This window comes from Acanthopagrus latus, chromosome 24, assembly GCF_904848185.1.
Source record: "Acanthopagrus latus isolate v.2019 chromosome 24, fAcaLat1.1, whole genome shotgun sequence".
Classification (NCBI taxonomy): Eukaryota; Metazoa; Chordata; class Actinopteri; order Spariformes; family Sparidae; genus Acanthopagrus; species Acanthopagrus latus.
Genome location: NC_051062.1, coordinates 14,648,446 through 14,666,931, shown reverse-complemented (window position 1 = coordinate 14,666,931; position 18,486 = coordinate 14,648,446). Strand labels below are relative to the sequence as shown.

At 41.2% G+C, this 18,486-nt stretch overlaps 1 protein-coding gene across 14 annotated transcripts in view; it reads right to left on the bottom strand.

Annotated features, from left to right (window-relative positions):
- The window catches only part of LOC119015185, a 66,846-nt gene extending 49,701 nt beyond the window's left edge, over nucleotides 1-17,145 (bottom strand). For 2 of the 14 annotated variants that reach the window (XM_037090927.1, XM_037090936.1), the window contains exons 1-14: nucleotides 16,787-17,056; nucleotides 16,418-16,470; nucleotides 15,199-15,225; nucleotides 14,016-14,453; nucleotides 12,294-13,899; nucleotides 10,206-10,640; nucleotides 8,305-8,736; nucleotides 7,489-7,887; nucleotides 6,905-7,312; nucleotides 6,321-6,728; nucleotides 5,572-6,006; nucleotides 4,639-5,067; nucleotides 1,394-1,822; nucleotides 820-1,227 (exon numbers count right to left, since the gene is read on the bottom strand). In XM_037090927.1, coding sequence (XP_036946822.1) covers nucleotides 820-1,227; nucleotides 1,394-1,822; nucleotides 4,639-5,067; nucleotides 5,572-6,006; nucleotides 6,321-6,728; nucleotides 6,905-7,312; nucleotides 7,489-7,887; nucleotides 8,305-8,736; nucleotides 10,206-10,640; nucleotides 12,294-13,899; nucleotides 14,016-14,406 — 5,780 coding nt within the window. In that variant the 5' untranslated portion in view covers nucleotides 14,407-14,453; nucleotides 15,199-15,225; nucleotides 16,418-16,470; nucleotides 16,787-17,056. Of the gene's footprint in view, nucleotides 1-819; nucleotides 1,228-1,393; nucleotides 1,823-4,638; nucleotides 5,068-5,571; nucleotides 6,007-6,320; nucleotides 6,729-6,904; nucleotides 7,313-7,488; nucleotides 7,888-8,304; nucleotides 8,737-10,205; nucleotides 10,641-12,293; nucleotides 13,900-14,015; nucleotides 14,454-15,198; nucleotides 15,226-16,319; nucleotides 16,471-16,786 lie in introns of those variants that run through there. The other 12 variants (XM_037090935.1, XM_037090933.1, XM_037090940.1 and 9 more) reach the window with 11 other exon arrangements.
- Nucleotides 17,146-18,486: the final 1,341 nt, after the last annotated feature.

The window sequence follows — 18,486 nt, the reverse complement described above, 5'->3', positions numbered from 1 at the left end:
CACCATTAGGCCATGCTGATGTATAAGCTCTGTGTAAACTAACAATGGGCCAGAGGGCCAAGTGGCTGTAATGTGCTAAGTGAGCCAGGATATTGAGCAGTGAGGTGATTTCTGTTAATTAGTGATCTAACATTTAGTGTTGGAGTTGCTCTCAGCTTTAAAACATTTATAACATTGGTTGTGTTTCTTCTGTTGTAGGATGACTGCTATGTTCCTTTTAAAGATGCTGGTATGTTGTTGACCCAGTTACTTTCATTTTAATTTGAAAATAAATCTTTTGTGTTTAAACTCCAACATCCTGTGTTTCCTTCTTCTTTTATTGGCTTAAGATATTTACATGTTTTGTTCTACAACATAAAACACATCATTAACGTCCCACAGTTTAATTATACATACAGTTAGCGGTTGCTAACAAGTGTCTCAATGAGACTACAGAGATTGTTGGGACATTGAACGTCATCACAGTGAACACAGACTCATCTACTCACCAGTCCTTTTGAAGATTATCTTGCTAAACAAAATGTATCAGAAACTTGTGTGTTGGTCACACAGCTTATTTTCTCCAATATACCAAGATACAATGCAAAAATCCCTGTAGGTTTTTTATGGAGGGAACCAGGCAATGCTAACTTCAGGGTTAGCCTTCAAAAATACATCATCCCTGGTGACCAACAATTGCATCTTTATGATGCAATGTTTTATTTGTAAAGGCCAATTAATAACTTTTTTCAAAATACAGGCTATTGGGAGCAGGATGTTTAATTTCCACTCCATCTGAAGTAAGAAACATAGTGTTTTTAAATTATTAGTCAGTCTTACCTGAGCTTTGAGATATAAGTCAGACACTGTAGGAAACTCCTCACTTCACTCTCTTCATGTGAGCAGCCTGTCAGCTTCACTTGTTTCTTCTCTGATGTGAGTTTCAGCACTTCCAGGAGGATGGAGCTCTTTCTCTCTGAGAGGTTTATGGACCAGACTGCAGGAGCTGACTGGAAAACTGACTGTAATGATGGAAGGACTCTCTGGACTGTTTCAGGGTCATAAGAGTACAGATCCAGCAGGAAATCACACAATTTCTCTTTCAGAGTGAATGTTTCATATCTGCACACTGATGATAACAGCCTCAGTATCTTCTCTCCTGTCTGATGTTCTCTCTCTGCTGCTGCACACAACAGATTCCCAAAGAACCTGATTTCTTCTGATGGTTCTGGTGACTGAGCCACGAAACTGAAATCATGAAGATCAAAGAAATATGTAATATATCGACAAATAATATGAAACTTAAACTTTTCCGTGCGAACAACAGAATGAAATGTGTTATAATTTTATCTGCATTGCAGACAAATTCAAAGTAGATGAAAACAGAAGCAATGAAAAAGCCAAGGCCATTTACCTGAGCCGTGAGATATGAGGCAGACACTGTAGGAAACTCCTCACTTCACTCTCTTCATGTGAGCAGCCTGTCAGTCTCACTTGTTTCTTCACTGATGTGAGTTTCAGCACCTCCAGGAGGATGGAGCTCTTTCTCTCTGAGAGGTTTATGGACCAGACAGCAGGAAATGAGTGTAAAACTGACTGTAATGATGGAAGGACTCTCAGGCCAGTTTTAGTCTCTCTGTCTGTTATATAGGAGCAAAGATCCAACAGGAAACCACACTGAAATTTCTCATGTATGTCTCTCTCATTGAAAGGGAATGTTTCATATGTGCACACTGATGATAACAGCTCCAGTATCTTCTCTCCTGTCTGATGTTCTCTCTCTGCAGCTGCACAGAACAGATTCCCAAAGAACTCGACTTCACCTCCAAGCCAGTGAGGGAAACTGAAACAAGAATTTAACATTTTGTTATGATTTGTGTCAAATTCAGTCATGTTTCTGTTGTGGATTGCTGTTTAGGTGTTTTGCTTTCTGTGCTTGTTGTGCTTGCAGAGATGCACTGAGAGGCTGGATGGGATTTCCCCTCATCGGAGCTGCTGACACACACACACAGACACCTGCAGCAGATTGACATTCAGCACATGCCAGATGATTTCATCAGTACTATGTGGTACATGGCTGCTGCTAATGCAGATTGCTTTCAGAATTTTCATTTATTGTCTTTTTTGCCTGTCTCAGAGAGACTGCCTTCAGTGATCCACCTTGTTTCCAACTACCGGTGGTTTCCTATGACCAAGCCCTCAGCACCTCTGGAGCCAATATCCTTGCCCTGAGCTCTTCTGGGAACCACACTTCACGATATCCACCAGCACCAACATGAACTACCTCTTCTCCTTCTCCTCCTACTCAGTGACGGAGTCATCAGCTGGAGTCTCTCATCACTCTCAACAGCAGAACGCCTGTGACACTTAAATAAATTCCTCTCTACTCAACCCCCTGCTTTGTTGTCTGCTTCTGAGCCCAACAAAGAACTACATGTTGTAACAGAATCATCTGACCAACGACAGACCAGTGGATCCAGGATCCCTCCACCTGGTGACCAACGCTCACGGCATCCTCGTTGGAAAACATGAACACATGCTTCAGGAGGTAATGGAGTTGCTCCAAGCTTTGTGCTCAAACGTCACCACCCTCTGTATTCATTCAAGTATCAGGTATCAGGTGATGGCTTTCGGTCTTACTAGTGCCCCAGCTGTTTTTTAAGCTCTGATTCATGACATACTCTGTGACATGTTGAAGCATTTTGTTTTGTCTAGCTGGATGACATGATCTTCTCCAGAACCCATGATGAACACATCGAGCAAGTGAGATCGGTGCTTCAGAGACTCCTGGGGAATAGACTGTTCATTAAACCGGAGAAGTGTAAATTCCACTCTACTTAGGTCAGCTTCCTTGGATTTGAGGTAGCCAAGACAAGGCTTCAGACTGATCTCAGCAAGATCTGGACAGTGGGGGAGTGGCCCACACCTTCTTCCCATAAGCAGTTGCAATGCTTCCTGGGGTTCGCTGTCTTCTACCAAAGGTTCATCGCAACTACAGCCGAGTCGCGGCTCCTCTCACCCAACTGACCTTACCGTTCATTTGGTTTCCTGCAGCCAACACAGCCTTCGAAGGCTGATGCCCCTGTTCTTCAGAATCCCAACCTGGCTCATCAGTTTGTGGTGGAGGTGCCTCAAATTCCAGTGTGGGGGCCACACTCTTCCAGCGTCATTTTACTACACACAAGCTCCATCCCTGTGCTTTTCTGTCCCAACATCTCTTTCCAGCAGAGAGATATTATGATGATGGTAACAGGGAAGTTTTGGCAGTGGTATCCACCCTTCAGAAGTGGTGACGTTGGCTGGAGGGTACCCGGGAGCTGTTCCTCATTTGGACTGGCCATAAGAACCTCCCTCACCTGCGCTCTGCCAGAAGGTTCACCTACCACAAGGCTCGCTGGTCCTTATTTCTAAGCCACTACAACTACACTCTCTCATACCGACCAGGCTCACGTAATGGCAAACCAGACACACTCTCTCTCTCTGCTCTTCTCCCCTGACACATTCTCAGCTGACCCCTAGCCCATTGTGCCTAATCCCTGGACCGTCCCTGACCTGGCGCAGGTCAACCTAACCACCTGTTCATGCCAGAGGAGGTCTGGTCTCAGGTGTTACAGTGGGGCCATTTGTCCAAACTCACCTGTCACCCTGTAGTCCAGCGGTTGCTTCAGTTTCCACAAAAGCACTTCTGGTGGCTTACCCAGTCTAAGGATGTGAGTTTGTGGCGGCCTGTGTTGTGTAAGCCCGGAACAAGGGATCTCATCGTCCCCCCTCTGGTCTTCGCCGACCCCTGCCTGTAGCCAGTCATCCCCGGTCCCATCTTGCAGAGGATTTTGTTACAGGTCTCCCACTTTCTGGTGGAAACACTACTATCCTCACCATAGGGGACCACTTATTCAAGCTGGTTCACTTCATTCCCCCAGTCAAGTTCCCATCCACCTCCAAGACCACCAACCTTCTCAACCTCCATGTTTTCCATGGCCTTCCTTCAGACATTGTCTCTGATCGTGGACCCCAATTCACATCTCAGGTTAGGCAGGTTTTTTGTAAGGCGTTTGGCACTTCCTCCACTCTGACTTCTGGTTATCATTCTCAGTCCAATGGTTCACGGAAAGAGCCAACTAGGACCTGGAGACCTCACTGCCGTTTGTCTCAAGCTGCCTGCAACACTACCAGTACATCCCACATTTCATGTCTCTCAACTGAAGCCCTTTTCCAGCAGTGACCTCCCCCTACTCTCCGATGGAGACTCCAGCCAGAGTCTCTCATCACTCTCAGCTGCAGAACCCCTATGAAACTTCAATAACTTTCTTTCAATTCAACCCCCTGTCTCATTGTCTTGTTCTGGGTCCAACTACGAACTATATGTAACAATATGATTTCAACAGTGATAAAAAGCCAGGAATTGCTGATGCAGTAAAATAGGTGATGAAGAAATAAATACATTGGTGTGTGTCAACTGAATCTGTACAATACACATAGACTTTTTTATGGAGTGATCAGTTGAACACATTGAATACCTAGTAACTAAAAACTTTTATGCAAAGGAAAAAAACCCACTAAGCAGATTATAAAATGGATTTTTTGTTTGTTTGTTTAGACAAACCTCTTCTGAAGTAGGGCAAATTGTAATATTAAATATCAAACATTTGCCTGACTTACCTGAGCCGTGAGATATGAGGCAGACACTGTAGGAAACTCCTCACTTCACTCTCTTCATCTGAGCAGTCTGTCAGCTCCACTTGTTTCTTCTCTGATTGGAGTTTCAGCACTTCCAGGAGGATGGAGCTCTTTCTCCCTGAGAGGTTTATGGACCAGACTGCAGGAGATGACTGGAAAACTGACTTTAATGATGGAAGGACTCTCAGGCCAGTTTCAGTCTCATAGTCCTTAATGTAGGAATACAGATCCAGCAGGAAACCACACTTATATTCATCATCCATGCCATCTGAAGGGAATTTTCTATGTCTGCACACTGATGATAACAGCTCCAGTATCTTCTCTCCTGTCTGCTGTTTTCTCTCTGCTGCTGCACAGAACAGATTCCCAAAGAACTCAACTTCACCTCTATATACAGAACAGTCAGAGAAACTGGAACGAGAATTGAACATTTTGTTACTGCATGATTTCAACAGCAGAATAAAGTACATCAACTGTGGTTAATTAAGGAATGAATACATTTGGGTGCTTGGAACAAAACTGAATTTCAAATAAAAAATGCGTACAGAACTAGAAATACAGAAATTACTAGCTGTTTGTTAAAAATTGCAGCCATCTGTCTTTGATTTTTTTTCCCATGAAAGACAACCAACTAACTTTTCTAAAACAAAGACGAAAATGACATTTTTTCCCGGCTCATCTTATTGTGAACCACATGGTATTTTTAAAAAGAAACTATATGTGGGCGCCATTTAGCTCAGTTGAGTGCATGCCCCATGTGCTGAGGCTCTGCAGCGGACCTGGGTTCGACTCCCGATCTTGGTCCCTTTGCTGCGTGTCACTTCCCCTCTCTCTTGCTCCCTGTTTCCTGACATTTCTTCAGCTATACTATCATTAAAGCCATAAAAAAATAAACAAATTATTTGTCTGTCTTACCTGAGCCGTGAGATATGAGGCAGACACTGTAGGAAACTCCTCACTTCACTCTCTTCATGTGAGCAGCCTGTCAGCTTCACTTGTTTCTTCAATGATGTGAGTTTCAGCACTTCCAGGAGGATGGAGCTCTTTCTCTCTGAGAGGTTTATGGACCAGACTGCAGGAGCTGACTGGAAAACTGACTGTAATGATGGAAGGACTCTCAGGCCGGTTTTAGTCTCATAGTCCTTCACATGAGAGTACAGATCCAGCAGGAACTCACACTGATATTCATCAGAAATGTACATGTATATGTTGCCAAAAGGGAATGTTTGATATGTGCACACTGATGATAACAGCTCCAGTATCTTCTCTCCTGTCTGCTGTTCTCTCTCTGCTGCTGCACAGAACAGATTCCCAAAGAACTTGCTTTGACCCTCAAATTCGTGGGAGAAACTGGAACCCAAATTTTAAGGGTGTTAGTGCCTTTATGTCAACAACAGAAACACAGTCATGCATTACTGATGTAGAGTTAATCTGCTAAAAGCCTAACAAGTACCTGATAATAACCACAATAAAGTGAAACAGATATACTGTCAGTAATCATGGAATAAATACATTTGGATGTGTCTTCTACAAAACTTTACACAGCAAAGTTTACATATAAGGAGAGACTGAAAACATTATCTCAAAAATAACTGTGGGTTGTTGTATATCAACTTATCTTTAGGAATTTACACTGATGTCACGTGAAGAACAATTAGTCTTACCTGAGCTTTGAGACATGAGGCAGACACTGTAGGAAACTCCTCACTTCACTCTCTTCATGTGAGCAGCCTGTCAGCTTCACTTGTTTCTTCTCTGATGTGAGTTTCAGCACTTCCAGGAGGATGGAGCTCTTTCTCTCTGAGAGGTTTATGGACCAGACTGCAGGAGCTGACTGGAAAACTGACTGTAATGATGGAAGGACTCTCTGGACTGTTTTAGGGTCATAAGAGTACAGATCCAACAGGAAATCACACCATTTGTCTTTCAGAGGGAACTTTTGATATGTGCACACTGATGATAACAGCTCCAGTATCTTCTCTCCTGTCTGATGTTCTCTCTCTGCTGCTGCACACAACAGATTCCCAAAGAACCTGATTTCTTCTGATGGTTCTGGTGACTGAGGCACGAAACTGAAATCATGAAGGTCAAAGAAACAAGTAATGTATCAATATATAATATTTTCATGAAATAAAATTCATACTTTCCTGTGTAAATTACCTAATGAAATGTGTCATGATTTTATCTTCATGCAGACAAACTCAAAGTAGATGAAAACAGAAGCAATGAAAAAGCCAAGACCATTTACCTGAGCCGTGAGATATGAGGCAGACACTGTAGGAAACTCCTCACTTCACTCTCTTCATGTGAGCAGCCTGTCAGTCTCACTTCTTTCTTCTCTGATGTGAGTTTCAGCACTTCCAGGAGGATGGAGCTCTTTCTCTCTGAGAGGTTTATGGACCAGACTGCAGGAGCTGACTGGAAAACTGACTGTAATGATGGAAGGACTCTCTGGCCAGTTTCCGGGTCATAAGAGTACAGATCCAACAGGAAATCATACCATTTCTCTTTCAGAGAGAATGTTTGATATGTGCACACTGATGATAACAGCTCCAGTATCTTCTCTCCTGTCTGATGTTCTCTGTCTGCTGCTGCACACAACAGATTCCCAAAGAACCTGATTTCCTCTGAAGGTTCTGGTAACTGAGCCACGAAACTGAAATCATGAAGATCAAAGGAAACAAGTAATGTATCAATATATAATATTTTCATGAAATAAAATTCAAACTTTCCAGTGTAAATTACCTAATGAAATGTGTCATAATTTTATCTTCATGCAGACAAACTCAAAGTAGATGAAAACAGAAGTAATGAAAAACCAAGACCATTTACCTGAGCTGTGAGATGTGAGGCAGACACTGTAGGAAACTCCTCACTTCACTCTCTTCATGTGAGCAGCCTGTCAGCTCCACTTGTTTCTTCTCTGATGTGAGTTTCAGCACTTCCAGGAGGATGGAGCTCTTTCTCTCTGAGAGGTTTATGGACCAGACTGCAGGAGCTGACTGGAAAATTGACTGTAATGATGGAAGGACTCTCAGGCCAGTTTCCGGGTCATCAGAGTACAGATCCAACAGGAAATCACACCATTTGTCTTTAAGAGGGAATGTTTGATATCTGCACACTGATGATAACAGCTCCAGTATCTTCTCTCCTGTCTGCTGTTCTCTCTCTGCTGCTGCACACAACAGATTCCCAAAGAACTGGACTCCGCCTCCAAACAAGTCAGAGACACTGGGGCAAGATTTGAACATTTTGTTATGACATAATGTCAACAACAGAAACTCAGTCATGCATTAATGATTTGGAGTTTATCTGCTCAAAGTCTACAAATACCTGTATATGTGAACATTGGAGTGAAAAAGATTAACTCTGGGTTATTATGGAATAAATACATTAGGGTGCTTGAAATAAAACAGCATGTCATCTGTAAAACTTTGCAGTGACGAAGCATCTCAGCTGATCAACTTAACATATTACCTCGATCTAGAAAATACTAACTGCTTACAAACAATAACATCTTTGTCTTTGTTTAAGTTCATCAATTAAATTTTCTCAAAACTTTATTGTTCATAGGATGGATGAGTTACAAACCTCTTTTGAATTGACCCCAATCATATTACTAAATTACACAATATTTGTCCGTCTTACCTGAGCTGTGAGATATGAGGCAGACACTGTAGGAAACTCCTCACTTCACTCTCTTCATGTGAGCAGCCTGTCAGCTCCACTTGTTTCTTCTCTGATGTGAGTTTCAGCACTTCCAGGAGGATGGAGCTCTTTCTCTTTGAGAGGTTTATGAACCAGACTGCAGGAACTGACTGGAAAACTGACTGTAATGATGGAAGGACTCTCAGGCCTGTTTCAGTCTCATAGATCTTCAGGTGGGAGCACAGATCCAGCAGGAAACCACACTGATATTCCTCATCATCATCATATATGTCATTTAAAGGGAATGTTTGATATGTGCACACTGATGATAACAGCTCCAGTATCTTCTCTCCTGTCTGATGTTCTCTCTCTGCTGCTGCACAGAACAGATTCCCAAAGAACTTGGCTTCACCTCCAAACCAGTCAGAGACACTGGAACAAGAATTTAACATTTTGTTAAAAAATGATGTCAACAACAGAGACAGAGCCATGCTTTAATGGGATGGAGTTTTTTTGCCAAAAGTGCACAAATTCCTGCTCCTTAAACATTAGGCCATGGTGATTTTGGGACTAGTTGGATGAGCAGCTGTAGTATGCTACTGAGCCAGAATATTGAGCTGTAAGGTGAAGTCATCCATTAATTAGTGATGCAACATTGAGCACTGGAGTAACATTGGTTGACTTTCTTCTGTTGTAGGATGGCCGCCTTCATCCTTTTAAAGACACTGGTGTGTTGTTGACCCAATTACTTTTATTTTAATTGGTAAATAAACCTTTTGTGTTTAAACTTGTACTCTGGATATTATTTAACTTACTGAACTATAAGTTATCCTGGCCTTACTGAGATGTTAAATAGATCAACTATCAGTGATTAATGAATAAGTACATGGGTGCTTGGAGCAATAAACAGTATGTCATCTATAAAACTTAACACAGTGACAAAATAGAGTAATGTAATTGTTGTAGTTCTCCAACCCAGGAATCAGTGAGCATTTTGCACATTGAGCTACCACATTTCAAGGTGTATGGGTTTTTTGGCTTTTGGTTTGTTGAAACCCCACCACGTGGTCCTAACGATTGATTGAGGGGCCTGCATATAAACCAAAGCCTCCATGCACTAACAAAGTCTGCAAACAAAGAAAAAAGTGTGCCAAACCCAGTCAGAGTAAGTGATGGCTGGTTGCTACAGTTCAACAGGTTTGAAACTCTTTTGCTATTGGTAGAAAACACATTGTCATTTCTAGTGCAACAGCCTGATGCATGGAGAGGTTAAGTACAGCTGCAGCCACAACTCACCACAGTCCCATCACAACGTGTTGCTGGAAGCAGTAGGTTTGCCTTACTGAAAGGAAGCAAACAAATGTTTGGATTTCACCTTCTCCTAGGCCGTAGTCTTTAACCTTGCTGGACAAACCACAGAGTGCCTCGCGGTTGCCAAACATGTCCCAGATCTAGAGCAGGAACTGCACAATCCAGCCTCTCATCCTTGCAGACGTGAGGAATTTCCCCTCAGCCAGCAGCAGAGCTTTGCCCTGTTTTCTTGGCCCATGTCCATGCAACTGGTTCCTCTACTATAACACTGCAAACAGCCACCGCCAGCCCGCTAGCAGGATACTGCAGCGGCAAACAGCAATTATCCACACAGGAAACGTGATGGATTAACAAGGCCGGTGGACACACACTAACTGCCAGTGTGATCATTAGAATATATTACTTGTATTCTTCAAAATACTAGCTGGTAAACCAACAGCTGCATCTCTATGTTGAGAATGTTGTTTTTGTAAATGCAAAGTTACTTACTTTTTTCAAAACACAGGCAGTTGTGAGCCAGATGTTTTATTTCCACCTTATATGAAGTAAGCAACATGGTATTTTTAATGTACATTATTTGTCTGACTTACCTGAGCTTTGAGATATGAGGCAGACACTGTAGGAAACTCCTCACTTCACTCTCTTCATGTGAGCAGCCTGTCAGCTTCACTTGTTTCTTCTCTGATGTGAGTTTCAGCACTTCCAGGAGGATGGAGCTCTTTCTCTCTGAGAGATTTATGGACCAGACTGCAGGAGTCGACTGGAAAAGTGGCATCAGCTTTGGAATGACACTAAAAAATCCTTCACTCACAACACATTGATAAAAATCCAGAAGGATGTTATCTAAGTCAGCGTAAACAGAAAACAATGAGAAGAGAGTCTTCACTACATCATGAAAGCTCTCTCCTTTGTGAAGTGCTGCTTTCAGGCATAAATCCAGTAACAGCCGCTTTGATTCACTCTCTGGTGTCTCACGACATTGGTCCTGTTCCTGCAGTCGTAGACCTCTGTAGGTCATCCTGGAGCTGCATGATAACAAACAGAGGTATCAAACAGAGATACTGTAAAACTTTATCATATTTGCAATATCATTTTTTCCACAGCTATTGCAGTTTCAGAGAGTACAATAATAAGGGAGAAAACAAACTGGCTGGTAATGCAATAGATGTATACTTTAAGTTCCTGTCTTATTCTTCAGAATGTAATTAACTAGATTATAACTATTACCCAGACAGCAACATTTACAAGACAACCTCAGATGTCAGACTAGAACAAACCAATTAAACCCTAAACTAATCCAACCCACCAGAATAGAATGAGCTGTTAAGAAGTGGCCAGCTCAAGTGCCATCGTTCCACACGGTATGTGAGGATAAACCCTTTGAGGGGCATCATCCCAATAGCCGTTTTTATACTAGGTAACAACCAATTTGGCTGTCCTTTTTGCGGCTAGGTCCACAAATTTAGACAGAAGGTGGTATACTGGGGGTCTGTTTTGGTCCGCTAAGAAGGGTACACTTTTTTCCACCCCATTGCTATGTAAATCCAAGTCAATGATGTGCCGGCAGTTGCGTGAGATGGGCGGAGTTGTCTATGGTGTGCACTGTTGTGCAACCCACAGCAAAGTTTTAAAACCAGGAAACAGCTGATCACAGCAGTCAGTCCATCACTTCATTCATTCATTCATGATTATGCTGCATCCCGCCGGCCTTAAGCAGGCAGCTGTGTAGCAATTATGACTGACACTGGTATCACAGGGTAAATATTCTTCTGACGCATATGTTGTATGTCACTGTTCACGCCCAATTTCGTGCTTCCCTTCACATCACATGTTTAAGCCTACCCCAGTGGCGGCTTTTTTGAAAAGAGGGAATATTACACCACCCTGTCACATAGACAAGACGGCAGATTGAAGCCTTTACCTGTCTGCAAATGTGGCACATGTTCTAACTAAAAGGGGCTATTAAGGGGGTCCTTAGACACACAAAACATAACATTTAAAGAAACCAGTTAACAAAACCCAACACAGAACAACGTAACATTCATATACATCAGGACTCTCCCACCACACCAAACCACACATACACAACTACAATTATGGGATGAAAACATGATTCAGTGGTGTTCTGGTTTAAAAATGGGGATTAAAAGCTGTTGGGAAAATGTATTTTCCTAATTGCAATGAAAAACAATTAATTGACCAAAATAGTATTGAGACTATTTTGTTTTATTATTTAATCAATATGAGGCCTCAGAGAACTTTTCTAGTATTTCAGCATATTGACTTTGTTAATGGCCCCAATGGCCCAATGCGACTGAAGCAATGAGCAATCAAAAAATTGTGTAAAGCAAGAATTTACGCGAGGTGAAGATATCAAAATCAAGCGACATTTTCATGCAACCCTGTGTCATGAAAGTTTATCTTCATTGGCATTCACACTGATTATGATGTTCACTTTGCTGATGTGCGGACATTCATGTGAAACAATGGGGAGGCACTGCCACTAAGGAGTGCAGCTGAAATGAGGGATTGTACTGTGAACAGCAGTGTCTGTGTGTGTTGTGTGTCAAGTGGCATCCACATTAATGTCAGTACCAAAGGTTTTCCCAGCAGAACAGTGTAACAACAGCAATGTTATTCACTTCACCTGTCAGTGGTTTTACTATGCTCACACATACCATTGGACATTTTGAAGGCATCCAAACAGTTGTCTCATTCCTTGCTGTGACACCACGACATCCTCAAGGTTCAGCCATACTTTTCTTTCCTGTGACTGATTAACCATGTAGGCCACAGCACAGCAGGAGTAAGGACTTAGACTCTTTTCACTGAGATCAAGATCGTAGTCCAGTTTTTTTAGTAGGTCAACGCATGCTTCAGGACTCTGGGACTCATACAAGCACTGGCATAAGAACAGTACGTCCACATAGAGCCCACTGGCCTCAGTACCAGCCTCATCTTTCTTACACAGCTGAGGGGAAAATGCGTTTATCATTTCTTTAAAGAACCACTCAGATGTGCTCTTGAGCTGCTGATCTGGAATCAGACATTTCATCAAACTGGGGCTCTTATCAGTCAACAGCCGACACATGAATGGGATCAGATGTTTCATGTGTTTCTTCTCCTCAGTGAGGCACTGCTGGAAAACATCCTTGATTTTATCTGGATTCTTCAGGAGCCACAGCGCCGCAAAAAACTCCTGCATCGTGTAGTGAAGAAACGCATACGTGGTTACTGTCTTAGTGGGGCTGACTTTGTTATCAAGTGGTTTCAGGAAGGACAGGACACAACTGTCTTCACACGGAAATTCTGTCAAATTGACAGTTTTTCCTTCAGTTGCATGAAAAGCCGCCTCAGCCAAAGACAGTATTTCCTCACTCTTGTCACTGATGATGGAGTTCAGATTGTTCTTTTTTGTTTTGTTGCTGTTTATCTGAAGACAGAAACGAACGATATTGATGTAGATTTCAGTTATACTGTTTGGCTGTGGAGAGTCTTCAGGTGTCTGAGATGAAAAGCAGGCAGCTACCATCAGTGCGTACATGGGGACATGGCAGAGAGTCAGCAACTCCACGTTTCTCAACACATTTCCCTGTTCTTCACCAAGAGTCTGAGCCATGTATGTTCTGACGCTCTGCTCACTAAAGCCTTTCACTTCCACTCTGAGAAAGCCCTCTGGAAAAAGGATCTCATCATCTGGTCTGCAAGTCACAATGACCTTGGCATAATGAAGATCATTTTTTACAATTCTCTGCACCACTGAAGAAGAGAGGTCTGTGACTCCATCAAAGATGATTGTAACATTGTCAGAATATGTTTTTATATCCTCTAAGACCTCTTCTTTGCCTTCATCTGGTTCACTGAACACACTGAACAGAAGATCCTCCAAGTTCAAGTCCGTCGTGATGTGTGATGTTTCTCTCATGTCAAAGTAAAACATGTAATCCAGTTTCTTGGAGTCTCTTTCTGCCCAGAGTTTCAACAGTTGATGACTGAGAGCCGTCTTTCCGATTCCAGGTTCACCAACCAAGAGAATGTCTTCATTTAATGCCAGCAGTTTAGTGGGGGACATTTCTGATCTGTCCTCTGGAATGTACATCCTCATCTTTTTAGGGCGACTCATCTTGCTTTTCTTGCTCTTGTCTTTCTTTAAAACAAGTGAAGTGTACGACAGATCCGGCTTGTTTTCTCCAAACAGATTTTTGTTGGATTTCCAAAACTCATTTGATATTTTTTTTGCTTTTGACTTCAGCTTTGCCTGATATTGGTGGCACGGCTTTGAGCCTGAAATAAAAACAACGAGTCAATAAATGCACCAATATGCATTATTAAACTCAGAACATAAAAGACAATCAATGAAAATGTGACACAGTATTAATCACAATTCTGCTTCTTAATACCTTGGAGGTAGTTTGTATCCATTTGTGTGTCTTCCTTGAAAGAATAACAGCTGATCCAGTGGTGCAGGTCAAAATTCTTGGTCTCAGAAGAAGCTGCACTATTTTTCTCAGGGAGGAGCGACGGCCTCCCTAAAGTCCTCTCCCTCGTCATGTCAATAATCTTGAGGAACTCGTAGCAGGCTGCTTCCCCTTTTTTAGTGACTGAGTCCAGTATATTCCTGGTTTTATCAAAGTCATTTCTCTCTGCATTAATTTCACTGAATTCTTCATCAGTAAAAATTCCCTGCTGATACAAGTTCTCCACAATCACCGAGAGATTCTTTAAGTCTCTCACAAGGTGGGGTCTGGCACTTTTGATGTACTCTGAGGCAGACTGTGTAGTACAAGCCATGTGTCCTGATGTCTGTATATTCTCCACACAGATCCAACTTCAATGATCTGGAGAACAAAATACCAAATTGAAGAATATGTTAATTACAACAACTATTTTGCCTGTGATGTATTAACTATTGCATTAAATGTCTAAAATCTCTTAGAGTAACAGTAACGTTCTTGCAGGACCATCTAAATATCATGCAGGTGATATAATATTTAACAGCTGGACATCAATTCTACTGGTGTTTAACAATTCCAGGAAACAAACTAAAATGTTAAATAGATAAAATAGATAAAATATTTACAGGGCATGTATTAAAATAGTATTTCTCCACCCTAATATCCTAAATATTTATTCTAACTGACTGTCTTTCAGCAGTAGCTTCTGCATTTCTCAACTATTCTCTACTCTGACAGCAAAGTATTCATGCTAAATCCACATTGTCACACAGCTCTCTGACAAACTTGAACAATTCTGTGATGATCTTTAGCACAGACCTTGAAACTAACATTGAAAATTAGTATAGTGGCGCTGAGCTAGCAGTATAGCAGCACTGTGCCACCATTCCATTGTCTGGGGAGAATATATATATATATACACACACACACACACACACACACATATAGCCAATAGATTTAGATAGATAGATAGATTTGAAGTTAATCCTCAAATGTGGCAATCACATCAAGAACACCTCTGACAACTAAACGTAAGTAATTTAAGAGAGATATTTTAATTTCACAATGAACTTAGTCTGAAATGCACTGATACTATAAGTTCATTGGTGAATTGACAATTATGACTTACGCCATTCACTTCTTTCTTCATTATGTTCTGCAAAAAAAAGACAAAAAGTTAAATACATAAAACAGTATAAGCGGATACCAATATATTAGTCAGAAATCATATGTCTCAGAATTTGATCAGTTTCTTCAATTGATTCCAGCATGTTTCCTGACATCAGAACACAATGTCATCAATCTTATGCATGTGCATTGAAGCCCTAAACGATCATGGGTCCAATATATCATTTCCTTCATTTTCCTGTGAGTTAACAAATTAAACTTTATTTGTTTTATCACTTGTTATTTATATCATTATCATAAGATAACACATTTTATTTTTCCAAAATAAAAAGATAATTTGTCATGAAAAAATTACTTGACATGATAAGAATGGACCATTAAATACACACTGCTCTGTTGTCTGCGTTTGGGAGTTTAAAAGAAAACCACGTTAACCTTTCATAATTTTTTGCCATTACTAATTGGTACACCTTGAGTATATATTTCACCTTCAATCAGTTGCTACACTTGTTAAGATGCAATGTATTACTGTTGATATGGGACTGCTGAAAATGACATTAATTCTGTACAAATATTCTTTCATTTAATTTCATTTAATTTCCCATTACAGCAAACAGACTGTTAGCTCTTAGGCTAGAGTAAGCTCCACCAAAACTGATCAGGAATCAATAAAGGAATCAAATCTGACTGACAATGGCACTAAAACGAAGTTGTATTGAAAAATACAACAGTCTGTCACATACTCATTCAAAATATGAAATAAGACAACAAAAGGAAAAGAGAACACAATATGAAGCTGTTAGCTTCTGGCTGCCTTCATAAAGGAAACCAACTGATGTTAAATTAGGGCTGAACTGCCTCAACAGCTCAGATTTGAGTCAGTCCAGAGAAACTACATCAAGTAGGTGATGTGATAAATGTTTCAGGAATATTAATTATATTGTAATTTAGCATAAAAGTCATAATTAGCTCGTTACTAAGCAGAAAGAATAGTAAACTGACCGTTAAACGCCGGTAATACAGACGTTGCTAACAGCCACACAAAGTTAGCCAACTGGTCGAATGTCGAATAACAAACAGTATTAGTAGTAGTAACAGTATAAAAAGTTTTTTAATACTCACACATTAACAAGTTAGATAAATAAATACACACACACACACACACACACACACACACACACACACACACACACACACACAAGGGGAGTTCCGTCAGTTACCGTTAGGTACTTTTCCGTTACATCCACGTTCAACTGCCACATCCGACCTGGTCCTTTCAAAATAAAACACACGGGAAGTGACGAAATAGCGCCCATTTTTACTAAATACGTCAACTTTACACACAAACGATGTATGACGGCATTTTACAGTTAAAATCTCTGCCGTGATGTTTAAAACATAACTAAATCTGGGATGTTCGGTCAAACATGAGCTGATGTCTCAGGACACACAACAGAATCAGACAGAAGTCTTGAACATGGCGGAGCCTCGTCTGAGCTGTAGTCTGGATGGATGTGTCCTCTTTATCTCTCCATCTTAATCCACCTTTTAAAAACACTACCTGTCCTGCTCTTCTTCCTTAAACTCACCTGTATGACAGTTTGTCCTCCTGAGGTTCAGTCCAGTGGGTTTCTCTGTGTTAGGAGGGTTTAATTAATCCTACACGGTGTCAGAAACACTGCTGCTGCTGCTGCTGCTGCCGGGTTTGTCTTAATTTCACTTTTGATATGAACTTTTATAGTCATGTGATGTGAACTAACATCCACAAGATGTCACTGCTGGAACACAAATCACAGCCTGAGGGCCGAACTGCAGTCTGACAGCAGGACTTCAGTCTGAAACACAAGTTATCCTGCAGTTATAATTGTGTTCTGAAGGTAATATTATATGAAATAAGAGACACACAAAGCTCCCGGCAGCAGCAGCAGCAACATGTTGAATCATTTCCTCTCAGAAGAAGTTTCAACAGTGACTGAACATTAAAACTTCATGTGTTGTAGCTCTGCTGTGTCACACTGCATCACTGTCAGCTCCCACTCAATTAAATGTGTTTGTCAGTCACAACAACTGCACAACAATCATAGTACAAGTACCGGTAGTAAATACTATTGTGCACCAGTACTTTTACTTTAAGTACATTTTACTGACACTTCTGTACTTTTACTTTACTCATCATATCTTTAGATTGCAGTTATTATACTTTATTATCAGTAAAGGATGTGAGTACTTTCTCCTCCACTCACCTCAACACAGACTGGAGATCAGTAGAAAAATTGATCTACCACAATGTGAACATTACACAGAACCTGTATGAGTAGAAAGTGTGTTCAGACCGGGCTGAGAGGAACATCCAGGACGGCACTGATCCTGTTCCTCATCCTCTCCTACAGTTCACAGATGATCAGCTGTGACAGAAGGACCCAGGCTGCAGAATGACACACTCAGGTATGAAGAGGCTCTCTGAAGGGAAAATAACTCAGCACAAACTAATTAATATAAGTGAGAGAGAAGCCGTCACATCCTGATCACCAGACTCGTGGCTGTCAGTGGGAGGAGAACCTGTGAAGGACGAGTTCATTCAGCCCAGACTTACAGAAGAATCAGGACAGACGGTGGCGACTGATGTGTCATCATTCACAATACGAGGCAAGATAACACTGATGATTCGGTTTTCATCACTTCCTGTGTCAGAGAAACTAAACATGGCTTTGATAACGAGCTCATTAATTAGATGCGTGATGGGGCCAATAAATTAGTATGATAATGATTGAAATTATAGATGAAATTATTACTTATCCTAAGCATGTTATGCACAACACAGCATGTCTCTGCATCGTGTAAGACTTTTTATATCAACACACATTGGACCACATGTATACGTATAACTGCCAGAGGCCAATTACAGGCCAACTCTATGTGTCTGACTTTAATAAGTCTGACTTATCAGTTCCTTCTATTGATGCCCACAGGTCTTTGTGACAGAAAGGAATGTGCAGGAATTTAAAAAGTGATGGCGAAGAGAAATAAACAATCCAAATTGTGGCTTCAGTTCACAACAGAATCCTGCTGCAGTGCTTGTCGTGTCTGTAAGATGATAAATTCAAGTGGGGATGGAAATATCAGCATGCATGTCACTCCCCCTCTCTCTCAACCTGTTACCTTTCACATCTTCAGCTGCTCTGTCAATTCAAGCCAAAAGATATACACTTTAAAAAGTCAGAATTATTAAACAAAGCTAAATATATGAGATAAAAAAGTAAAAATTATGAGACAAAAATGAAAAATCTTG